Here is a 24,475-nt window from a genome sequence, read left to right as displayed (position 1 = left end):
GCGTGTGCCACGGTTGTCGCCATCTGTGCTGAGTTGTTTTATGTATAGGAGGTGCAGCTTCATCCAGGGCACTTTGCAGGGTTTCATTGTAATGCTTCAGAGCAGAATCAGGACATGAGATGGAGAAGATTGGGGCCAATGAGGACTGCAAGTTCTTCATAAGTTTCTGGGTGTTAATGGCCTGTATGTTTCTATAAGTGTGGAAAGTGGGGGTGACCTGAGCGGGATGGCAGTTCTTGATAGAGAATGAAAGAAGGTTGTGGTCAGAGAGTGGGAGAGGGGAGTTTGTGAAATCATCCACTGAGCAAAGCCGGGAGAAGACCAAGTCAAGGGAGTTTCCATCTTCATGTGTTGGAGAGTTAGTATGCTGCGAGAGGCCGAAAGAGGAGGATAGAGATAAAAGGTGAGAAGCAGATGGGGAGGGGGAGAGGCAATGGGGATGTTGAAATCACCCATGATAAGGGTGGGGGTGTCACAGGAGAGAAAGTGTGGAAGCCAGGTGGCAAAGTGATCCAGGAACTGATGAGAGGGGCCGGGAGGACGATACACCACCACCACTCGCATGGAGAGGGGGACGTAGAGTCTGACCACATGGACCTCAAAGGAAGGGAAGACAAGTGAGGGTACTTGGGGGATAACTTGGAAAGTACATTTGGGTGAAAGGAGCAGACCAACGCCTCCACCTGCTCTGTTGTCCGATCTTGGGGTATGAGAAAAATGTAGTCCACCATATGAAAGAGCAGCAGCAGCGGTGGTGTCTGACTGCTGGATCCAGGTTTCAGTAAGAGCCAGGAGATTAAGAGAATTAGAAAGGAAGAAGTCATCAATGAAGGAGAGTTTCTTACACACAGAGCGAGAATTCCAAAGGGCACAATTCAAAGAGACAGAAGGCATGCAGGGAATATTAATAAGGTTAGAGGGGTTTCTGAGTGTAGCAGTTGGGAGGTTTGACTGGCTATAACATGGGGGGCCGGGGTTGGGAGAGATGTCTCCAGCGACTAGGAGAAGGAGGATCGAAAGAGTGAGCAGATGGTTAAGTGATTTGTGAGAACGTCTCTTGTGTTGGATGGTGGGACTGAATGGATCTGTGCTGTTAAGCAATGTGAACAGAGCATGAGTGCTATACTTGAGAGGAGAGGACAGAGGGGCCGATATGGATGGAGTATAGAGAGTTAATGCAAGGGCAGTGAATGTGAGTGAATGCAGCAGCCAGGATATAGATTATACAAATAAATATGGTGAGTATTTGTGCTGTATCAAGTGAATATGGATTAGATTTAGTTTTTCTTACCTGTCTCCTGCCCTGTCTACCTGCCATGTTATAACTGCCGAGTACTTAGAAAAGAAGTACTTTGAATAAAAATACACGAATAATAGTGCACGAATGCACCCCTGCACGAATGCATCCCCAAGCTAAGTCTACATTTATAGAAGGCTAGCCCTTAGATCTCCCCTTTTTTTGTGTTAAAGCTCGTTAGCAATAAATCTAACTCAGTTGAGACAACAGGACACAATAAATGTAGTGATCAGATAAACAAATGTCCAGGTCTACATGGATCATAAACTGCTTTGAAACAGTTATGTGATCTCTCTGAGTAAGGACATGCAAGAGTCAGATTAAATATCTATAAACACAAACAAAGGCATAATAGGATGACTAACATATATAGATACATGCAGGATTCAATGCCGAAAATAGAATGACTCAGATACCATCCAAGCTGCTTGCTGTCAGGGACTGGAGCAATAGACATGCAGGATATTTCAGCTCAGAGAATGAATTATATGTTTACCATCCAAGCTGCTTGGTGAATATAAGAATGGGGGCAGCACTCCAGCTGTGTGTTCACACAGGGCAAATATACTGCAGATTTCTATCCTGATTTACTGGTTAAAAATCCACAGCATATTACAATAGCAGCAAAATGGATGAGAAGCTATCAAATATCTAAATCTCCTTCACATGCTTCAGAAAAAAATGCTTGGAAATTGGCTAAATGTTCGGATTTTAAAGGGAATCTGTCGGCATAATTTCACAGCCTTTCAATCCATTTATATGAGTACTAGATGGCAGCCCGATTCTAAAGAATCGGGAGTCTAGAATCCATATATACTTTATTTATTCAAATGTAAGAATAATACAATTAATAAATAATAGTAAGAAAGAACAAAAAATGGCTGCACTCACCAGCTCTTGACAATTCTTGTTATTTAAGGTACAGTTACACAGGATCCATGAACATGCTTATGAGGGGAGGGATGAAAGACATCAGACGACAACTTTGCGTGTTGTGGCAAATGCCACAACAACGGTTCTTTGCTTAAGAACAATAATGTAAATAATAAATAATATGTATCAATAACTATGTATATTGGTATGTTCTATGACATTTTAAAATATTTCATTATTATGTGGAAAGGCTCTTAGTACCCATACTGGCGCATACTTGTGTGCCCATCAGGTATTTTCACAGTAATCATTCGCGGTAGCGGTATCCAAAATATACAGTTGGGCATAAGCTGGAACTTGATCATCACTGGGATGTAGAGTTCCAGTACGATGATATATTTGTCCATGTATACGGAAACAGTAAGGGCCATGTCCAGGTGGAGGGGATATATTGGCACCCATGGAGGCGAAAGCAAATGAGCTGTTAATACTACGAATATTTTCCATGAGATTCTTACTGAACTCACTCTCCCCTGTCAGCAATCGTTTAAAGACCTCGGGATATTGGGGTATAGGTATATGCACTTTACTCTTGTGACAACACAGAGTAACATTTTTATCTGCTGGTATCTCAGCATTAAAATGTAATGCTTGACAATGTTCACATAAATAGTTCATAGGACCACAGGAGTGTTCTACTATGGTACTGTCATCATTAGTAAAACCTGTAGGATGTTGAGGTACAGGTTGTGATAACGGAGCATTGGAATGTTTCTGTAAGCCAACATATATAAAGCGTGGACCTGGTAGAGGATCTTCACTGTCCACAGATTCAATCACTGAGGAGTTGGAAGGTGTATCGTGGTCAGAGTTTATTAATATGGAGGTGCAAGCGGTTTTTTTGCGCCATTCACGGCGTGCACCAGCTGCATTTGGTAATGGTTTGTTTGTTGCCTTAGAAGAGTCAGGTGTGAAGCATGTCTTATAAGCAGACTTAACAGTGTGCAGGCGACGGCGTTTATCATTTGGAGTGTAAGTAGGACAGTGTTTGCGCTTACGTGCAGATTTACCAACGGTTAAAGGAGCTTCAAGCTGCACACATTCTATGAATGGAGACAAAGAAGCTGTATTGTGGGCAGAATCTATGACTGAGGACGTGGAAATATTATGTTTGCAACGTTGAGAGCGTGCAGCAGCAGCTTTATTACTTAATCGATTAGTTTTGTCCTCAAAAGACTCATTAGTAATGTGTTTATTGCAAGCAGCATTAAAAGTGTCCAGGCGCTTATGTCTGTCCTCTGTAGTCTCGTTAGCACGCTGTTTGTGCTTACGTGCGGCATCGGCGGCTTTTCGCTCAGCGTCATTGGTATACTTATTATCAGACCTGATGTTACGTGCGCCATCAGCAGCTTTGGGCTCTGTGTCATTAGTATACTTAACAGTGTCCAGGCGCTTGCATCTCTCCTCTGTACTCTTGTTAACACGCTGTTTGCGCTTACGTCCGGCATCGCCGGCTTTTCGCTCTGCATCATTACCATACTTTATATCAGACCTGATCTTACGTGCGCCATCATAAGCTTTGGACTCTGTGTCATTAGTATACTTAACAGTGTCCATGCGCTTGCATCTATCCTCTGTACTCTTGTTAGCACGCTGTTTGCGCTTACGTGCGGCATCGGCGTCTTTTTGCTCTGCATTATTAGTATACTTTCTATCAGACCTAATCTTACGTGCGCCATCAGCAGCTTTGGGCTCTGTGTCATTAGTATCCTTACTATTAGAGCTCATGTTGGCTAAGCTAAACAGCTTTAAGCGTGGTGGTGGCAAACAACAGGTTAATAAGAGGCAGTGTCGGGTAGTAGGAAAATAGCCAGTTAATAATAGGCAATAGTTCTTTGCAGGAATGCAAATATTAATAAATAGGCAGTTTATATTGCAGAGAAATTGCTGGGCAATAATGGACAATGTCCTTATGTGGCAAATAATAGAGCAATATACCCAATGTGGCAAAGAAGAGGTTAATAAACGGCAGTCTCTCAGTATAACAGTCAGTGAATAATAGGCAGTATATGGAGAAAACACCAAACAAAAGTTCAAAATTGGTGTGAAAATGTCACTGAACCACTTCACAACTAAATATATATAGTTTTGGTAAATGGTATTATCATTTTTTTGACGAAATTCGGCAGGAGCTTGAAGAGCAACGTCACTGGGCCCGCCTCCACGCAGTAGAAACTTGCTGTGAGGTAAAAATTCAAAAATCACACCAAAATGGCGGGCGGAGTGTGTCACAGTACGGCACGTTTCTGATTGGTCGCTCGCAGCAGGCGGCAACCAATCAGACACTGGACACTGTTGACGTCACTTATCTCCGGACATTAGCTCCGGACATTAGCTCCGGACATTAGCTCCGGACATTAGCTCCGGACAAAGCCACGGAAGTTGGCACAAATTGCAGGAAGTAGTATTCTAGGCAATTAATCTCCGGACATTAATCTCCGGACATTAGCTCCGGACAAAGCCACGGAAGTTGGCACAAATTGCAGGAAGTAGTATTCTAGGCAATTATATATTAGATGTAACTCTTTCGTTTCCGTTCCTGAGAAATCAGCGTTTTAATCAAAATGCAAATGAGGATGAAAAGCTATTGTAGATATGATGCCTCTGTCACTCCAGCTCTATTTCCTTCCATCTCCCGCTTGACTGACATCCTCTGTGCTGTGGGATTTCAGGAGATAAACTGAAAAAAAAATTATAAGGTGGGGTCTCAATCAGTTACGAAACCACAAAAAAAACTAGACCCCTAAAATATAACTTTTAATTAATCCAGTTAAAAACTCTCCATACAAAGAATAGATATAAGGTGTGTGTATAAATATATTCAATGGTTGACAGGATATGGTACAAGGTGACTATGGCACCCTAGTATTTCCTACCTGTCAGCAAAGGTTGTCACCTTTAATATGTTTGATATGGCGCCCCGCTCCTAGTGGTCGATCCCTCCTGACCCTATTACACACCTAATTCTAAGGTGCAGCACAAGTAGCTAAATAATCAAATATCCTGGGTGTGTGCCAATGTCAATCATATATCATTAGATCTCTGCTCATATAAAAAATAATAGGAATGTTATAAGACAATATATGAATATATACATAAAATGAAGATTATTCAGTCCCTGACACCATTAATTATATAGATGATCAAAGATGATCCGGGAGTAATACAGACAAGGCACTACATGTTCTACAACAGCCCAGGATACACAATTCATCATATTCATCATACAAAGCCATCCACAACCTGTCTCCTCCATACATCTGTGACATTGTCTCCCTGTACTTACCTACACGCAACCTCCGATCCTCTCAAGATCTCCTTCTCTACTCCCCTCTCATCTCTTCTTCCCACAATCGCATCCAAGACTTCTCCCGCGCCTCCCCCATACTCTGGAACTCTCTACCCCAACACATCAGACTCTCGCCTACCATAGAAACCTTCAAAAAGAACCTGAAGACCCACCTCTTCCGACAAGCCTACAACCTGCCTTCAACCTACTGAACCGCCGCACAACCAGCTCTACCCTCTCCTAGTGTATCCTCACCCATCCCCTGCAGACTGTGAGCCCTCGCGGGCAGGGTCCTCCCTCCTTATGTACCTGTGTGCCTTGTTTTTTGCTCATGTTTATGGTATTGGTCTATATTTGCCCCGTATTCATATGTAAAGCGCCATGGAATAAATGGTGCTATAAAAATGTATAATAATAATAATATTTAGCTTGTATAAATGACTGCTTATCTTATATAAATGACAAGCCTTATAGCCAAGGAATCCATCTCATATACCATAGCCCCATGCATTTCCCCACCAGAAAGGGGGTTCATCAGGGGCCCAGTAAAAGTAATAAGGCGTGCTGTCCCATGGCCACAAGGAATAATGTGCACCATAATATCGAAACTTCAGAAAAAGGAGCCATCAGGAGTGATCAAGAGGAGGTTGCACTGGGTAGAGGAATAGAGCTGGAGTGACAGAGGCTTCAGATCTACACATAGTTCTAGAGTCTCATTTTCAGATACTGGTTTCTCAGTAACAGAGGAGCGGCCTGACCATGCAAAGGGATTGCTGGATGTGAGTTTAAAAGAGCTACGTATATATACAGTAAATAGATTGGGGTGTGAAACCCTGGTCTTCAGCTGGTTTCTGCACAACCCAGCCTTCTGCAATCAAGTCTTGTCCCATCTGGACACAATATTCTGTACAGGTACCACCAGGGAACCAGACAAGGTGCCACAGAAGTGCCAAAGGAAGAGAATTATTTTTTTTAATTACCGTAGTTTTGCCCTTTCATCAAATTTGAATCTGTGTGGATTTGGTTGGGTGAAACTTGGTGCCGAATTCCCACTGAGAATGTACCTGCCGTTACCGGCAGAATTAGAAGAATTGGGGGGGGGGATCAGCTGAGGACAGCCCTGTCCCAGGAGGAGGCACATCGTAATTGAGAAAAACATAACAATTTACTTTTCCTGAAATCGAGAGAATTGTGAAGTATTTTTACTTTGATCGTGCAGAAGAAAACTAAACTTGGCCAAGCTTTGGCTAATCAACTGAGCAGATGTAAAGCCCCTCAGAGAGGAACGTGAAGCTCCTTAGCCCCAGGGTTAAGTCTTTAAGATGGCCCCTGTAGTATACAGAACATGGTCCTATAAAAGGCTTTATCGATTTACCAATGTTTTCTAACAATATTGAGTATTGCATTCTTCAGTGATGGGCGTCTCAGATCTTCATCTCAGAAACGATGTCCCAAACATGTGCAGAAATCGTGTGTAGTGAATAATAAAGATACTTGGCGCTATACCTAGGTCATAAAAAGTACATCAGATCCAGACACTAAAGCTTGTTTTGACCTTAGGGAAGAAGTTCATAGGGAAATTGATGAGGAAGAATACGAAGAGGAAATTCAAGCAGAAATACACGAGGTGATGGAAGAACATACGGAGGAATATGAGAAGAATGTGAAGCAATACAGAAGTGACCATCAGCAATGGAAGGCATGGAAAAGAGCGCAGGTAGAAAATGGAGGTGTAATCTATATATATAATTGTCTAAGGGTTTTTCCTTCTGTCTGTCTGTCTGTCTGTCTGTCCTGGAAATCCCGGCTCTCTGATTGGTCGAGGCCCCCAGGCCTCGACCAATCAGCGACCGGCACAGCGACGATGATGTCATAAAGGACGTAGACATCCCGCGTCTCTGATTGCTCGAGGCCACCAGGCCTCGACAAATCAGCAACGGGCACAGCGACGATGATGTCATAATGGTTGCCATGGCGACGATGTCATAAAGGTTGCCTCGACCAATCAGCGACGGGCACAGTCTGCCGCGAATTCTGGAATCATCATTGTCCATATACTACGAGGACATGCATATTCTAGAATACCCGATGCGTTAGAATCGGGCCACAATCTAGTCTCTTATAACAGCGGGCACAACCTTTGCTGGTCTAAGGCGCCATATGGTCCGATTGTACTTTTCACAGGGGCACGGTTTCCATTTGGCAGATTTGACATATTGAATATAAATTCCATAGGCTTTTGATAGTTGGGGGTTCCTGAGTCAGATGTCAGTGTTTCTAGCATATGAGGAAAATGGACCGATGAGTTTGATCAGTTTCTCATATGTGGAAGAAAAAAAAAAGTTTATCCACCTTCTCTTATGTGACAGTCGCAAACCCATAGACTTGCATTGCCAATTCATATCCGATGCCTGGATCAAAATGGGACATGACTCATTGACATGGGAATGGCCCAATAGAGTATCACAGGTACAAATGCTATCCTTGAAAACTACGGATAGCAGTCGTACAAGAACATTGGCTGTCTGAATGAATAACGCAACCTGCTCTACTGACAAGGTGGCCATACATCCTTGCTGCTGTCTCCATTGTCTCCATTGCAGTTTATAGGGGTTACTAAATCAGTTGAGAATTTCACAGCACCATAAACTTCAGCACTGAGAACATCAAACCTCCCAGCCACCTTTCTGACCTTCTTTCTGATCCCCTTTATTTGTTTTTTGCATTTGCATGGTCCTTTGCTAGGTGTCCACCTTTGTCCTTGTGGTTTCAAGCAGAGGGCGCTAACATGTATCTTGCAGGTCCTTCCCTGATATCTGTGGTCTGTGCTATATAGCAGTAATCAAATGATAGTTCTCCATTCTCGTTATTGGAAGGATGTGGTTGACTTTTGGCAGCCACATCTGTCTGTACCTTAAGTCAATGAATTGTCCGTATCTCAGTGCTTGGGAACCACACAGAGTGGTAGTGCAGGTCATGGGTTGAGCACCCCTCATATTACTATATAACATTATAATGTAAATCATTTCGCCTTTATTTTCCATGCATTGGTACACTACATTCTTCTAAAAGGTCATCATCCTGCATTTCCTCCTCAGCTGTCCAGTTAGCTTGCCTCAACCTTTCTGTTAACCCCATTGTGATGATTCCTTCATTTACCTTAATTTCTAAACTTTTTGAATATAATATTTATACAGAAAGTTAAGAATAAAAAGAAAAAAGAGGGCATTGAAGATGATGATGAGGCAGATGTTGGAGAAGAACCCACCAAACCTTTTCCCCCTGCTATAGTGGATAGGCACGAGATGGAACAACAGGTCCGGGATAAAGCAGCAAACATCAGGAGAAGACCCGGAGAACCTATCCTACATCCTGAACTGAGCCTATCTGGAGCCATCACCCCTAACAACATGTGTCCGAGGTGATATAAGCTAAACATATACGTGTCACATCGCGATAATAGAATGGCACTTTGGTTGACATATTTTCTCAGTGTTGTGTTATGTTGTACTGGGATGAACCTCAATGTGGATCATTATCTCTGTTTATGCTATACTATAGAGTATTTCTACCTTTCAACCATTTCTTCTATGAGAAGAGTTGGTGATTCACATCTTCTCTCACTTACAGGTCTATAATATGGACCTGTAGGGAACACTTTATGCCCACTTCTAGGGCTCATACACTTTTCACTGGGGCTCACAATGTTACCTGTATGATTTAGTGGAGAAAACACATTTAAATATGTGAAGAACATACAAACGCCAATAAGATGTTCGTCTTTGGTTGAATTCAAACGCAAGACTCTGAAGCAGTAGTGCTAACCACCGAGCCACCATATTTCCCGATCTTATTAATGCATGTTCTTGGTCAAAAATGAAGACTTGGCTGTACTTATAAATCCTCATGTGCAGTAACTTTGTATCATCTTGGCCTTGTAGGCTCAGCCACTTGTGTGCCAGTCTTTTCCTCGTTCAGCTTCTCGGACAGATAGTAGCTGTCAGATACCCTTGATAGCCATGTTTGCTCTCATGAGAAGAGGTTCCGTCACCCTGGAGGTCCTCCTCTCCAGATGCTGCCCCCTGTGAACCGTAACGTAACACAGTTTTTGACCAGATCTCTAGAAGTAAACATCCTAATATTTTTTCCTCTTACAGGGTGGAAGTTTTGAGACGTGAAGATTTACAGAAACATTCGTTATTCATCAAGATCCTATTCAACAATAAAGAGGTGTCCAGAACCGTGACTAACCGCCTGGGATCAGACTTCAGGGTCCATCTTGGACAGATCTTTAATTTACAGATTTATAACTGGCCGGAGAGCATCAAGTTACAGGTACTAATTACCATACAGTCACACAAACATCCACACAGACACACGAGTGTCAATTAATAGTCCTAGGTCTATAGTTGGGTACATGGAGTCCGATATAAGTCGGCTTGTGCATACCAGGCTAAAAATCATTTAATTTTTTTTACAGTCATATGAAAGTGATAAAATATATATGTATGTATCATAGAGGCTGGCACAAGGTGTTCTAGTTAGTTATAAAAAGTAATAATGCTAGGTGGGTTGTTTTGCCTTGTAGAGAACCCCTCAGATGCCTGGTCTTTATTCTAGCTGAGAAGTAAATGGTCAACTGAAATGGATAAAGGTTTTGAGACTAACACAAATTTTTGTTTTCACAAAGTTTCCATCTTCGGTGTTTTTAGATCTTTTAGTCAGAAGTTTCTGTGGTTACTGAAGTACAGTTATCAGAATTACATAAGTTTCTAAACTTATATGGACACATAGATCAAGTTTATACAAAGACTCAATATTTACAGTGCTAACACTTATTTTCTCCCAAAACTTCTACACTTCGTCTTTGTCTTGGCAGCTGGATATCAGCTTGTGGGCCAAATCCTGACTGATGACCCATTCTTGACTAAGCAGTGCTTGGAGTTTATCACAATTTCTGTATTTTTGTTTGTCCACCCGTTGTTTAAGTATTGACCACAAGTTCTCAATGGCATTGAGATCTTGAGAGTTTCTTGGCCATGGTCAAAAAAATGTCAACGTTTTGTTCACTGGGCCACTTAGTTATCACTTTACCTTGTGATATGGTCTCCATCATGCCAGAACAAACATTATTCATCATCAAATTGCTTCTGGATTGTTGGAGATCGTTGCTCTTGGAGTTTAGATCCCATTCTTTATTCATGACGATGTTCTTAGGCAAAATTGTGAGTGAGTCCGCTCTTTTGGATGAAAAGCCCCCTCACATGAATGGTCCCAAGTAGAGATGAGCTAACCCGAACTTAAAAGTTTGGGGTTTGTACTGGACAGTTAGTGTCCATGGCTGAACACTGACTTCTCCTGGAAGTCCATTGCTTTGGTTTGGGTCCGCTGATCCCTAGTCTCAAGATGCTTTACTGTTGGCAGGACCCAGGACTCATGGTAGCACTCATTTTTTCTTCTCCGGACATTCTTCCAGATGCCCCAAACAGTGTGAAGGGAGCTTCTTCAGAGAATCATAATTGCACCAAGTTTAATACACGATGCATGCAGATTTTAAAATGGTGTTCATCTAGGAAGGTTCTTAAGACAAAAAACGTATTCAACACCTGAAATGATTAGTAAACTACTGGCTCTAAAATGTAGTGCTTTTTACTAATGACAAATGTTGGATTGATGATACCCACTTTAATTCCCAAAACTGAGCCAAGAGGCTCGAAAAAGGTTTGCAAAAATGTTTCACCTTTTTTATACCCCCCTCTTTCCATTGGTTGTTAGAAAGCCTTAGGGCTCCTCATATATGCTAAATTGAGATTAAAAGACTTTAAATAATAGTTTATAGCCAAATCTGTTATATTAATGACATGCAAGTGTTACTATAGATTTGCAAGGTTCATGATCTTCTTGTTTTTAGATCTATGAGATGGTCGGACATGGTGGTAGCACCCTACTAGCAGAGGTTTTTGTGCCTATTCCGGAGACAACTGTATTAACTGGCAGAGCCCCAGTGGAGGAGATTGAGTTTAGCAGTAAGCTGAGGGTCATGTATGATCATGAAGGAGTTGGCAGCGGTAAGAAAATATAATTTATGCTTCTGTCTTTAGTAATGTCATTTAAAGTCTGTCTTTCTGTTTGATCTTGAAGATCATATACTCTAGTATGTAGGTCAGCCATACTGACCAGTGAAGATATGACCTAGTGCTTATCTTCCATGGAGGAAAGCCATGCAGCTGCTTTGGGGGTCCGAGAACAGCTTTCTGCACCCCTCAGACTGTTGTCGTTTGGCAATAAAACTTCATATATTAACCTTTTGGAGATGTGTTTAGTAGAAGCCATCATGGGTTGCATGTTGCAGTTACATGGAAGTTCAAATATGTCAATATTATGACGGTGCAAAACGAGTCATATGTAACCCTGTCCTGCTGCAACCAAGTTTTTTTTTCCCACTTTCTTTATTTCCTCCCTGTTTTCCAAGAGCCGTATTTTTTTCCTCTCGATTTCGCTATACAATAGCTTGTTTTATTTGCAGGACGAGTTCTAGTTTTGAATAACAAAATTCTAGTGCCGTGAAATGGTGGACAAAAAAAAGGCAATTCCGCCAATGTTTTTTTGGGTTCTGTTTTTATGGTGTTCATTGTATGGTAAAAATGACCTGGAAGTAAGATTCTTTTAGGTGATTATGATTATAACGATATCAACTTTAGGGTTTTTTCCCCTTAACTAACAAAAAATAATAATTTTGGGACCCATAACCTTTTTTTGTGTCAAGGCAGCTCCGTAAGGGCTCGTTTTTTGTTTTGTATTTTATAAATGCCATTTTGGAGCACATATGTTTTGATTGCATTTTTTTTTTTTTTGTTTACGGTATTTAATATACCGGTGGACTTATTTGATATTTCAATAGATCAGACTTTACAAGTGCAGCAATATCAAATATGCTTATTTTATTTTTTTATTCATTTTTTTAAGTTTCAAAAGTGTGTATGGATTAAGGATGTCATCCGAGTGCAGTCCGATGGTTTCCATGCACTCATTGACTTGCATGGCCGAGAGCGATCTGAATATCAGATCAAACTGGAACATGGAGCAATTTTATTCTTTGGACCGCAGTGGTCCCAGGGAAAAATCTAACATGTGTAAGGCCCCATAGCAAGACATTGGTTCGAGTGTGATCTGATGTTTTTGTTGGATTGAACTCTGATGGAAAATACGCTTGTCTGCATGAGCCCTTACAGGGAGCCTGCCAACAAGAAATGTCTGTTCAAATAGAGCAGTGTCATGCAGTGGACTCTTGGTGGGTCCGTACACCACCTTCCCTTCTACTTATTTTGCCTCCATCTAGAAAGGTGCTCCTAGGCTTGGTTTGAACAGTCATTTTGTGCTGACAAATAGCGGTGTGGGGGTCAGTAAGCCAAACCTCTGACTCCTCAATTTCCCTGACTACCGACTCCACGACTCCGACTCCACAGCACTGGTCACTACTGAGCATGTACATAAAGTGCAGCGCAGATTCATCTCCACTATGACTCCAGAGCCCTGCCTCACTACTGAGCACGTACATAAAGTGCAGCACAGATTCATCTCAACTAAAAGCCCAGATCCTTACATAAGGAACAGAACAGACATTTATAGTACATTTTATAACTTTCCAAAATTTATTATGAAAATATTTACAGCCCATCCTGCATTGTACTACTAAACCGGAGTCTGTCCTTTTTATAATGGCTCAGACTCCACTAAAATGGACAAGGACTCCAACTCCACTGTCCGGCTGACAAACAAAACCCTTTGCTTATTTCTTCAGGTATGCCTCTATGCATACATCATCCAATGGAGCACCATTCTTTTTTTTAGGGGTATACAACAGTATAGTAAAGTGCACTATTTAATATTAGTTTCATTAAAGCTATGTACAAAACAGAGGTACAATACAGCAATGCACATGAGGCATAAAGGAGCTCTTAGGTTATTCTAAGAGCTTTTTCTCTCTATGGACGTTTTTCCACCTTATACTTATAGGGTCAGACCTTGATGGCACTTACGGGCTATATCTGGGCACTATACCAAGTGCTTTTATACCTTCTAGATGTGTGTAATAATTTATCAACGTGTATGTTAGAAATACTTACAAAGAACTATGTAAAAATGTATCGTACAATAGGCTACAGGGTCAGCGAGAAAAGGTAAGATGGAAACTTCATTGTCAGATATGTAGCGATCTGCATTGATGAATGGCCAGATATCTAATATGCTGGACAGCATGTATCAGCCTGGCCGGAGGCTGAAAACGCACTTCTGGAAGCACAACAGTGATAAACAAGAATCTGTTGTGAAGCCGATACTGGTAGAGCGCTGAAATTCACACAGAACGCTCCAGTTATAACAAAAGATGCCAACAAATTTATATTGGACTTTATCATTTTATATAGCTCCATATTGTAGCCAGTATTTGCCAGGTAGGTCCAAGTCCTACCTCTGGTCCTTGTCTCGTGTCACTATGAACGGAAAGGTGGTTGATCTCGTACCGATATCTTCATTCACTTGTATGGGAATACCGAAAGTATCCGAGCATGCTCACACACACTGACTCCGATAGAAGTCATTGTAGAGAGCGATCTCACCCCTGATGGTAAAACAAGATGGGGCCTCGTTCTTGCATGGACCCACACATATCCAACACCATTTGATGTGGATTACGCACGGGAAGTCAACCCTACACATTGTGCGAATGTTCATTTTTCTCCACCTATATACACAAGTGCTCCGGTCAGCCGAGTTCATGTGGATCTAGGAGAGAGGAGTAAGAAGCTGCCAGAAACTTCTGGCATCTGCTTATGTTCCCTAAAAACAAAAGTATCGGCCATTGAATTTCCAACTGCTCTATCCTTATCTCTCTTGAGTAAATCCGTCGGGGGAGGACCAGGAGGCCCCCCTACACATGAGATGATCGGCCGGACTGTTAGAAATTGGTGGGTTCAGGCGACTTTTATCTGATGTGTATGGGGGCCTCTAGGCTTAGACCTTGTCAGTCGTTCAGCTATTCTATATCCTGATGAGAAAACCCGACTCGTTGAATTTTTTTAGTTGTGGCTACAACTACTATAGCTGCTAAAGATTGCTTGCACCGCTGCTTCATTGCAGAATGTCTCAGTTGAATGGGATCACATTGGGGACCCGTAAAGAATATTTAGCAACTTGCTAGTCACAGTCGTGGTACTTTTTGGGTCACATTGCGACTCCAATAATCGCTATTATTCTGCAATGTAGTCATCATGTAGCCCCGTACAAATGTTAGGAAGCGTCATGAGGGCATCTTCTGTAGTCCTACGTCTGCAACTGTAAGTGGTGATAGCCTGAATACAGAGGGGTAACCAGAAGCTCCAGTATAAAATCTGCTCCAGGCCCCCTCTAGCCATGACACTAAGGCAGCGGCCAGGTTGTATGACTTCTCCACAGACTTTCTACTAGTCTGGATACCATAGTTCATACATCTGCAGTTGTTCTCCTAAACGTGTGGAATGGAAGGTCATATACTCACATTTAACTCCATTATTCCAGCATGGTAATGAAATACAAGAAGAGATAAATCAGCCACCACTGTGCGATAGAAAGTAATACATACTGGGAGCTATACCGACATAAGAGAAAGGTATAGTGGTAAATTAAGGGTTAAGGGTCAGCAGATCATCCCGGTGCACCCAGCAGTACATGGAGGAGCATCTCACCGAACAGCTAGTTATGGAGACAGCCGCAGGTCGGCTACTCATTTCTACATTTTTTAAGGCTTACAGAATGGAACAGAACCTTCCTATAGGAATCATCTGTGACTTTCTTAATGATCCTCGGGAGTATTCATCCTATGGTCATGTGAGGTGGTTCTGTATATGCAATTAAGGCTGTTTGGTCTCTGCCCCATCCGACTAATACACCAATTAGGACCATATAAGAGTAGGTTTAAATCAAGGCATACTAATTAGGAAGGATTTTGCCTGAAAAAAAAAAGATAAATCTCATCTAAGGCTAGTTTCACATTTGCGTTTAAAAACGCAGCGTTTAAAACGCAAATGCAGGTGTTGAAAAAAACGCATGTAAACGCGTGCAAACGCTGCGTTTTTTAGACGCATGCGTTTTTGCATGTGGTAAAAACGCGGCGTTTTGATGCGTTTACAAGCGTTTTTCCTGCATTTGCGTTTTTGAAACGCATGATGAGAAGTGTGTGACAGCTGCCAATCATCAAAATCAACTAGAAAACCCACTATAAACAGAAATAGCTAGGGTTAGGGTTAGGATCCCTAGGGTTAGGGATAGGGTTAGGATCCCTAGGGTTAGGGTTAGGATCCCTAGGGTTAGGGTTAGGATCCCTAGGGTTAAGTTCCCTAGGGTTAGGGTTAGGGTTTGGATCCCTTTATCACCTTTATGGTGGGGTGTGGCTTATCAGTGTGTATTCTTGTTTTTTTCTATTGAAACGCATGCGTTTAAAAACGCAAGCAAACGCATGTGCTTAAAAACGCATGCGTTTACATAGACAGCAATACATTTTTTTGCAGCAAAAAAACGCCTCTAGAAATTACTACATGTTGCATTTCCGCAACAAAACGCAAGCATAGAAACGCGGCAAAATGCATGCAAAAAAAGCATGTGTTTTTAATGTTAAGTAGAGGAAAAAAACGCGTGCGTTTTTTGCGCTAAAACGCAGCCGCAAAAAACGCAAATGTGAAACCAGCCTAAGAGAAATTCTATTTTTTTCCACTTTTTTTTTTTTTTTTTTAAGGTTACTTAGATCTATGCTGTAGAGAAGTGACTGCATAGATGCAGAAGTTTACATGTGACTGGTGTATTTTTTATGTATTTTTGTATTCAGTTATTTATTTTTAAATGATTCCAAATAGTGACAGTGATTTATTTATTTAATATTTTAACACTACACGTAACCCAGTTGTAGCGGGGCGGTAGCCGTGGGCGAGACACTAGTCTGGGCCTCCCCACAAGTGACCTGAGAGCGTGGGTCCTGGCTGGGTGTGTGGTCTTGTGCTGGGAGGGCCTTATGTCCATGCCGGCCGCATGTAGCCGCTGTTGCAGGTTTGCTAGGGCCAGATGTTTCACAGTTCAATGAGGGAGACTACCGTTCCATAATAAACTCTTTACTGAACGGTAGTTTGGTCAGGGCTGTATACAAGGGATAGCGGGCACAAAGTCTTATGGACGTTTCTTTAAAGTATGAAGCGTTAATTCACACAGTATCCTTGCTCTATAGCTTACTCCAAGGTTTTCAAGGCACACTGTTCCTCTCTACTTCGCCACAACCCGGCTTTAACACTACAGTCCTGATTCACCAGTTTCCTTTACTTGTCAGCAGTTCTGTGTCCTATTTCTTTCACTACTGGATCTCTCGCTCTTGACCCTTCACTAGTCCCCATCTGTCTATCCTGCTAATGCCCGTTACCTTCTGCGTTACAAGCTGAAAGTCTTATGGCTAGTCGTCCTCTCCTAGTACCCTTCTCTGGAAGGCCAATCCATCTCGTCATTCACTTTTCCTCAGGATCTCGCTATCCCTTCTTCTTTGGTTTCCTCTCACTCAGGGTCACCCTTTAACTGCAGCACTGTTCACTCTGCACACAAAATCCTATCTTGCTAACTAACGGGAAACCAGACACTTTTCCTAACACTAATCTCTCCTATTGTGGGCTAGACTCAAACATTAACTCTCTTATCCTATCGTCAATTATCTACATCACTTATCCTATACATTAAACTACCTATCTTACAACATTATGCCTTACACTATGCATTACTTTACGTCCTAAATTACTATACAGTATAATACCTTATCGAGCTTTATAAACTACAATTCACGTCACATGATGTAGATGTATACAAAAAACGTAGGAGACATAGTTTACGCAATAAAACTTGTTTTTTCAAGGGGGAAACGCGGCTAGCCTACCCATACCCCTACACATTTAGTGAAAAATGGTCCTGATAAGAGCTATACTGGCTCAGCGGGGAGACATAGCCAGTCACCCAGTGATTGTTCGGACAAATGGAAATGAACAGTCCTGCTTCCTCCATCATAAACACAGCTATTAGGAAACTATCATAGGCAAAATACTGTATCCTAATCAGTGTTGTGTTCTCTGACCTTTAATTAGCCAAGTGGCATAATATTTTATGTGGGGCACCGTATTAAGGTGGCGGAGCTAGTTCAGTGACCGACATAAAAAGGCATTTTGGCCGTCAATAATTGGTTACGATGGTGAAGAAGAAGAAAGATGACATTACTAAGAACATTCTTTAGTTGGCAGCTGGAGCATAAAAATTATCAGGACCTTGGTCTGGCATCCATGTCAGTACTAAGTGACAGCCAGACGATGACCGTGCGGACCTCTGCAGCCGGCACCCTGGGCAGCTCTTGTAATTTCTAGACCCCTTAAGGTACCTTCACACATAACGATTTCGTTAACGATATCGTTGCAACGTCACGCTTTTTGTGACGTAGCAACGATCCCGCTAACGATCTCGTTATGTGTGACCGCGACCAACGATCAGGCCCCTGCTGGTAGATCGTTGATCTTTGGGGAATGATCAGGACCTTTTTTTGGTCGCTGATCACCCGCTGTCATGGCTGGATCGGCGTGTGTAACGCCGATCCAGCAATGTGTTCACTTGTAACCAGGGTAAATATCGGGTTACTAAGCGCAGGGCCGCGATTAGTAACCCGATATTTATCCTGTTTACCATTGTAAAAGTAAAAAAAAAAAAAAAAAACAGTACATACGCACATTCCGATGTCTGTCACGTCCCCCGGCGTCAGCTTCCCTGCACTGACTGTCAGCGCCGGCCGTAAAGCAGAGCACAGCGGTGACGTCACTGCTGTGCTCTGCTTTACGGCCGGCGCTGACGCAGTCAGTGCAGGAAGCTGACGCCGGGGGACGTGACAGACATCGGAATGTGAGTATGCAGTTTTTTTTTGTTTGTTTTTTTAACTTTTACAATGCTAACCAGGGTAAATATCGGATTACTAAGCGCGGCCCTGCGCTTAGTAACCCGATGTTTACCCTGGTTACCCGGGGACTTCGGCATCGTTGAAGACAGTTTCAACGATGCCGAAGTTGTTCCCCGGATCGTTGGTCGCTGGAGAGAGCTGTCTGTGTGACAGCTCCCCAGCGACCACACAACGACTTACCAACGATCACAGCCAGGTTGTATCGCTGGTTGTGATCGTTGGTAAGTCGTTTAGTGTAACGGTACCTTTAGACCCCTTTCACACATCACTTTTTTGCCATCAGTCGCAATCCGTCGAATTTTGGAAAAAATGGATCCGGCGACCGACTGATGCCACTGGATTTGTTTTTGTCTCACAGACTTGTATCAGCGACGGATTGCGACAGATGGCCTCACATTTCATCCGTCGTTCGCCAGATCCGTCCAAAATTGTTTGTCTGGTGGCCGGAGACAACGGATAAAGTAACGTTTCTTGTATCCGTCGAAAAAATGGATAACTACGGATCCGGCGCCGTCCGTCGTTTTCTAGAATGGAATCCTATGGCGCCGGATCCGTTAAATGACGGAATCCGGTGACGGATGCAGTTTTTTTTTAACTGAGCATGCTCCGATCCAATTAGCCAGATCTGCTAGTCGAATCCGTCCAAAAAACAGATCCGTTGCATCAGTTTTTCACAATCTGCAACGGATCAGTCGAGCCAACGGATTGTGACTGACGGCAAAAAACTGATGTGTGAAAGGGGCCTTAGTGTCGCATGACTCCTAGTCACTACATGTGACATAACAAGGACATTGTATTCACAAGAGGCGATACCAGGCATTCGAGAACCAGCCGAAAAAGTTTCCGCAGCTCCTGTCCGGCTGCCACACAATACCAATATAGACCGCAGATCAGGGTTCTGCTAACTTTGTGGACCACCTATTGATAATAATCCAGCACCAGGCATCTTAAGGAGGTTGTTCAGTCTCTAACTGCAGGGAATGCTAAGAAAATGAACGAAATCAAATCCTGTTATAGCCCTCGCTGGACCAGTGGTTCCTGAAGGTTGATGATTACTTAACCTTTCTGAACATCCACGTGACTGCTGCAGCCAATCACTGGCCCGGGTGACCTCATGACATACCCTAGGGCCTTACCGCAGGGGTTTGATGTGCATCATGGGATTGTTGCAGCAAAGTAAAAGAAGATGGTGGGGACCACTGAAGCAGTGACTCCGTTCACTGGTGCCCCCTCAGTGTGAGTGATTATTAATCTCCCTCACCCACCCCATCCTTTTTTTCTTCCTAAATAGATGTTCCCTTTTCCTTTGAGGCTGATGGAAGTAATAAAGTAGCTTTGATGACATCTGGAAAAGTTGCCTGCTGTGTATCCTGGGCAGTTGGGGAGAATGGGGTGCCACTAGTCCCCCCTCTTTCCCAACAAAATGTTCAGAGGTAAGTGACTATGCCATTACAAGACATGTTAAACCCTCTTCTTTTTTTTTTTTTATTAAAGGCTTGTTCCGCCATCTTATTTATTTCTTTTAATCTAAATGGTGCCAAAAAAAGTATATACTAATAAATTTCATAACTTATTTAATAAGGGTCAGAGACTTGTTTTCTGGTACAGAAATCCATTATAATCTAGAGTAAAATGATGGAATTTTGGCTGCCTACAGCTACCACTAGGGGGAGCACACTGCACGCTGAATTATGGGATCGTGACCTCAGAAGTGTTAAAGGGAATCTGTCAGCAGGATTTTGTGATATAGTATGAGAGCAGCATGATGGAGGGGTAGAAACCTTATTTCCAGTGATGTCACTTACTGAGCTGTGTGCTTTTGTTTTGATAAAATCCATGTTTTATCATCAGGAAATTATTATTGACGGACTAGCTGTCACGTGCTATGTATTTCTACTTCTTTGTATAAACCTGCCTCCACCACTGATTGGTAGCTTTCTGCCTATGCAGAGTGTACAACGATAGCTGCCAATCAGTGGTGTGGGAGGGGTTATACACAGCTCAGCTTTCTGAGCTCTGCTAGATCTGCAACAGAGAAAACAGTGATTTTATAAAAATGACAGCAAGCAGCCCAGTAAGTGACACATCACTGGAATCAGAGTCTCTACTGCTACATTATACTGCTCTCAGATTACATAGCAGAAACCTGCTGACAGATTACCTTTACTGCTGGAAGGTCCACCTAGTGTATTGTTCCCATAGCTGTGTGAAATGAAATAGATCTAGTAAATGGAGTGGGACAATGTCGTATCATAATGGTAATCTTCATTGACAGGGCCCTGAGCAATATGGATGCTGTGTCTTCTATTGGAGCATCTGGACTGACTGACATGAAGAAACTAGCCAAGTGGGCAGCAGAATCCAAGCTCGACCCCAATGACCCTAACAATGCAGCTCTCATGCAGCTCATTATGGTGAGAGATGTATGATGCATGGCTCTTAATACGTGTCCTGTATTTAAAGTGGATTTATCATCATATTTCACAAACCTACTTCTCAGTAAGTACACCAGCCTCATCAGGTCTAGATAGCTATATATTTCGTAGATCTGATGAGGCTTGTCACAGATAACAGCCGGGGGAATCGCGCAGATCCCACCGCAGTTTGTCAGGGAGGACACCGGGGAGCTCGCGCACATCCCTCGTCTGCCACCAGTTGTCACGGATAACGCCACTCTGCTGTCTCCAGTTGTCAGGGTAATTATGCAATTGACTGACGAGTGATGGACGGAAGTGTCACTGTCGTTGCCATAATAACAAAAGGTATTTCTAGCGGCCACCACCATTCCTGTAAACAGGCCGGTTGGACACCCGTTACAGGTAGCGTATGGCTTGACTGGTACGGTTTATATAGCAAGAGGAACAGAGCTGTTAAATTTTATATATTTAATTCAGAAAGGTAGGCAGTGTTTGTAAAAAAAAATTAAAAAATAAATAAATATATAAAGAAATAAAATGCTAAGATGATCCAAAATGGGAATAAAGCAATACTATATACAATTACATAAAATAAAGAATGGGAAGTACTAAACCTGATGTTGCAGGAATGACTCTTATCTTTATGGGGGGAAGCATTCTGAATTGGAAAATGGAAAACTCTCTTATTGAACTACGTCTTCCATGACAGTGACAGAACCACAAACTCTGCTTTTTATTAGATCAAGGTTGCACCCACATACCTCCCTTTGGTGAGCTCACGTGGCGCTAATTATGGGATGCGCTAGGTCTTTCAGAATTTTATGAGATCCCCAGCTTACAGGATATCTTTGCTGCAGCAGGTCCCAGGCTGTAAATATTGTTGTCATGTTTCTTACCGTGATTTTATCGTTATATAGAGATGAAACATGGCATGGATAGCATCATCCATCTGCCAGTTATTAAGTTGGAGGGGTTAGAATGACCTTTCGGTGATGTGAGTGAGAACATTCTGTTTGTCCCTTCGCTATGATGTCAAAAATATCTCCCATAAATATCAGATTAATGCAGACCCCAGTGCTAGTGTGCCCCACATAAAATATAGAAGTATACTCGCCTCTTGAACCCGCACTGTTCCAGCATTGTCTGATCTGTGACTATCGGCATTCGTGTGACATTATGTCACATAAGGTCTGCAGCCTATGAGTTGTTGCTGTATACTTTTTTATGTGGGGCTCACTTGCACCTAAGAAGGTGTTGTCCAGTATTGTACAGCTCGTTTAATTCTCCAATCACCTAAACTCCGTAACAGCTCCTCACTGTCCCTCCTCCTGAGATCTCACACTGCTCAGTACAAGCTGCAGCTGTCACTCAGGCCGGGTGAGCAGAAATTGAATACACTTGGACTCATGAGCTATTTCTTTCCATAACTGGACTCAATAAATGCTCATTGTAATATCATCCAACATGGATTTTCAAAGTAAACACATCAGCCTCATAAGGTGTAAGAAATCTATAATTCACGCAACTTGAACTGTAAAATTTGGTGACAGATCTGCTTTAAATTTTATTCTATTATTCCACTGTTAGATACTTGCTGATATTCTTTGAATTTCTTCCTCTTGACTTGTTTGTATAAAGGCAGGAATAATGGTACTGCCTGTATACGTAGGAATAAGTAAGTGGGACTGGAATTGTTCGGTTTTGTATGATCTTACAGAATAAAGTTATGGCGATTTGTAAAACAGATCCCTTTATTTTCTTCTAAAGAACTAAGAAATGATCTGCAATCCCTCAAATATTACGCAATTGATGCCATTGCTTGATCCTTCTTCCGTGTCTCCTGGATACTCTGGATTTATTCCATCAATTCGTTCTCCGTTTTCTTTAGATTGCAAACACGGGGGACACTTACGTTCCAGAGTTCTTCAGACTGGAGCAGCTGCAGAAGGAGTTTGACTTTGTGTCAGATGACGACCTCAAAAGGTCCAAACGGTTCCGTCTTCTCCAGCTTCGAAACCAGGAGGTCTCAGAATTCCGCAATTACAAGATGGTGCCCATAAAGGAGAGAGAAATCCCAGACAAGATATTTCTGGTAAAAAGATTCAGTTACACATTTATATAGAGGGGAGAATACTAGGCTGTACGTATATCTCTTACAGCTATAGACGCTATAGGGACAGGACACAAGTATTATTAAATTTAGGGTTTTCATTCAGTTCCTTCTCCCCTGGTGTAGAACATCCAAGCTCCCGCCATTCTCTCTGCATAATGGCTGGTGGTGAAGAGATCACTGACACCAGCGCGTTGCTGTAAATGGAGCCAACGGTGTTACAAGTCAGTTTGTGACATTTCTTAGGCTTGTTTCACATTTGCGTTAAAACGCAGCGTTAAAAACGCATCCGCAGGTGGTGAAAAAAAACGCATTCAAACGCTGCGTTTTTTTAGACGCATGCGTTTTCGTATGCGGTAAAAAAAGCCGCGTTTTTACGCGTTTACATGCGTTTTTTACCGCGTTTGCGTTTTTTAAAAGCATGATGAGAAATTTCACAAGAGAAAAATCAAGATCCAGACACCGCCAATGGGACTACAGAGGGTGTGTGACATGACTCTGTGGACCAAAATATGGAAAAATTGTAGCTCTCAAAATGTGGTAACGCAAAAAATATTTTTTGGAATAAAAAGCGTCTTTAGTGTGTGACAGCTGCCAATCATAAAAATCAACTAGAAAACCCACTATAAATAGTAATGGCTAGGGTTAGGGTTAGGGTTTGGATCCCTTTATCACCTTGATGGGTTAGGGTTAGGGTTTGGATCCCTAGGGTTAGGGTTTGGATCCCTAGGGTTAGGGTTTGGATCCCTTTATCACCATGATGGGTTAGGGTTAGGGTTTGGATCCCTTTATCACCTTGATGGGTTAGGGTTAGGGTTTGGATCCCTAGGGTTAGGGTTTGGATCCCTTTATCACCTTGATGGTGGGGGGTGGCTTATCAGTGTGTAGACTTGTTTTTCTCTATGGAAACGCATGCGTTAAAAAACGCAACCAAACACATGTGCTTAAAAACGCATGCATAGACAGCAATACGTTTTTTTGCCGCAAAAAAAGCATGCTTTTTTTGCCGCAAAAAAACGCCTCTAGAAATTACTACATGTTGCATTTCCGCAACAAAACGCAAGCATAGAAACGACGCATGCGTTGTCAAACGCGGCAAAACGCATACAAAAAAAAGCATGCATTTTTAATGTTAAATATAGGGAAAAAAACGCATGCTTTTTTTTGCGTTAAAACGCAGCGGCAAAAAACGCAAATGTGAAACCAGCCTTATCTGCTAATTTCATTACCTGTGAGTGGCATTATTGACATGTGGAACGAACCTCAGAGCCATGAAGTGGAGACCAAATAATGTTCGAGTGGGGTCATCGAGTCCAAACCTCGTGTGGTAGTAACATCAGTACAAAATCTGTGCCCCCGCCGGGAGCTTCATAGCCGAGCAGCTGCATGCAGCCTTACATCACCAAGCACAATGCCAAGTGTCGGATGG

The 24,475-nt window shown here is 42.4% G+C and overlaps 1 protein-coding gene across 1 annotated transcript in view; it reads left to right on the top strand.

The window, feature by feature from the left end:
• CC2D2A (coiled-coil and C2 domain containing 2A) overlaps positions 1-24,475 on the top strand; it is a 149,469-nt gene that overhangs the window by 68,439 nt on the left and 56,555 nt on the right. The window contains exons 14-20 of the mRNA XM_069744723.1: positions 7,080-7,236; positions 8,717-8,940; positions 9,677-9,854; positions 11,431-11,587; positions 19,811-19,952; positions 20,795-20,933; positions 22,825-23,028. Of these exons, the coding sequence (XP_069600824.1) occupies positions 7,080-7,236; positions 8,717-8,940; positions 9,677-9,854; positions 11,431-11,587; positions 19,811-19,952; positions 20,795-20,933; positions 22,825-23,028 (1,201 nt within the window). The remainder of the gene's footprint in view (positions 1-7,079; positions 7,237-8,716; positions 8,941-9,676; positions 9,855-11,430; positions 11,588-19,810; positions 19,953-20,794; positions 20,934-22,824; positions 23,029-24,475) is intronic.

This window comes from Ranitomeya imitator, chromosome 1, assembly GCF_032444005.1.
Source record: "Ranitomeya imitator isolate aRanImi1 chromosome 1, aRanImi1.pri, whole genome shotgun sequence".
In the NCBI taxonomy this organism is placed as follows: Eukaryota; Metazoa; Chordata; class Amphibia; order Anura; family Dendrobatidae; genus Ranitomeya; species Ranitomeya imitator.
The sequence above is the reverse complement of the archived record's forward strand: the minus strand, read 5'-3'. Positions and strand labels throughout refer to the sequence as shown.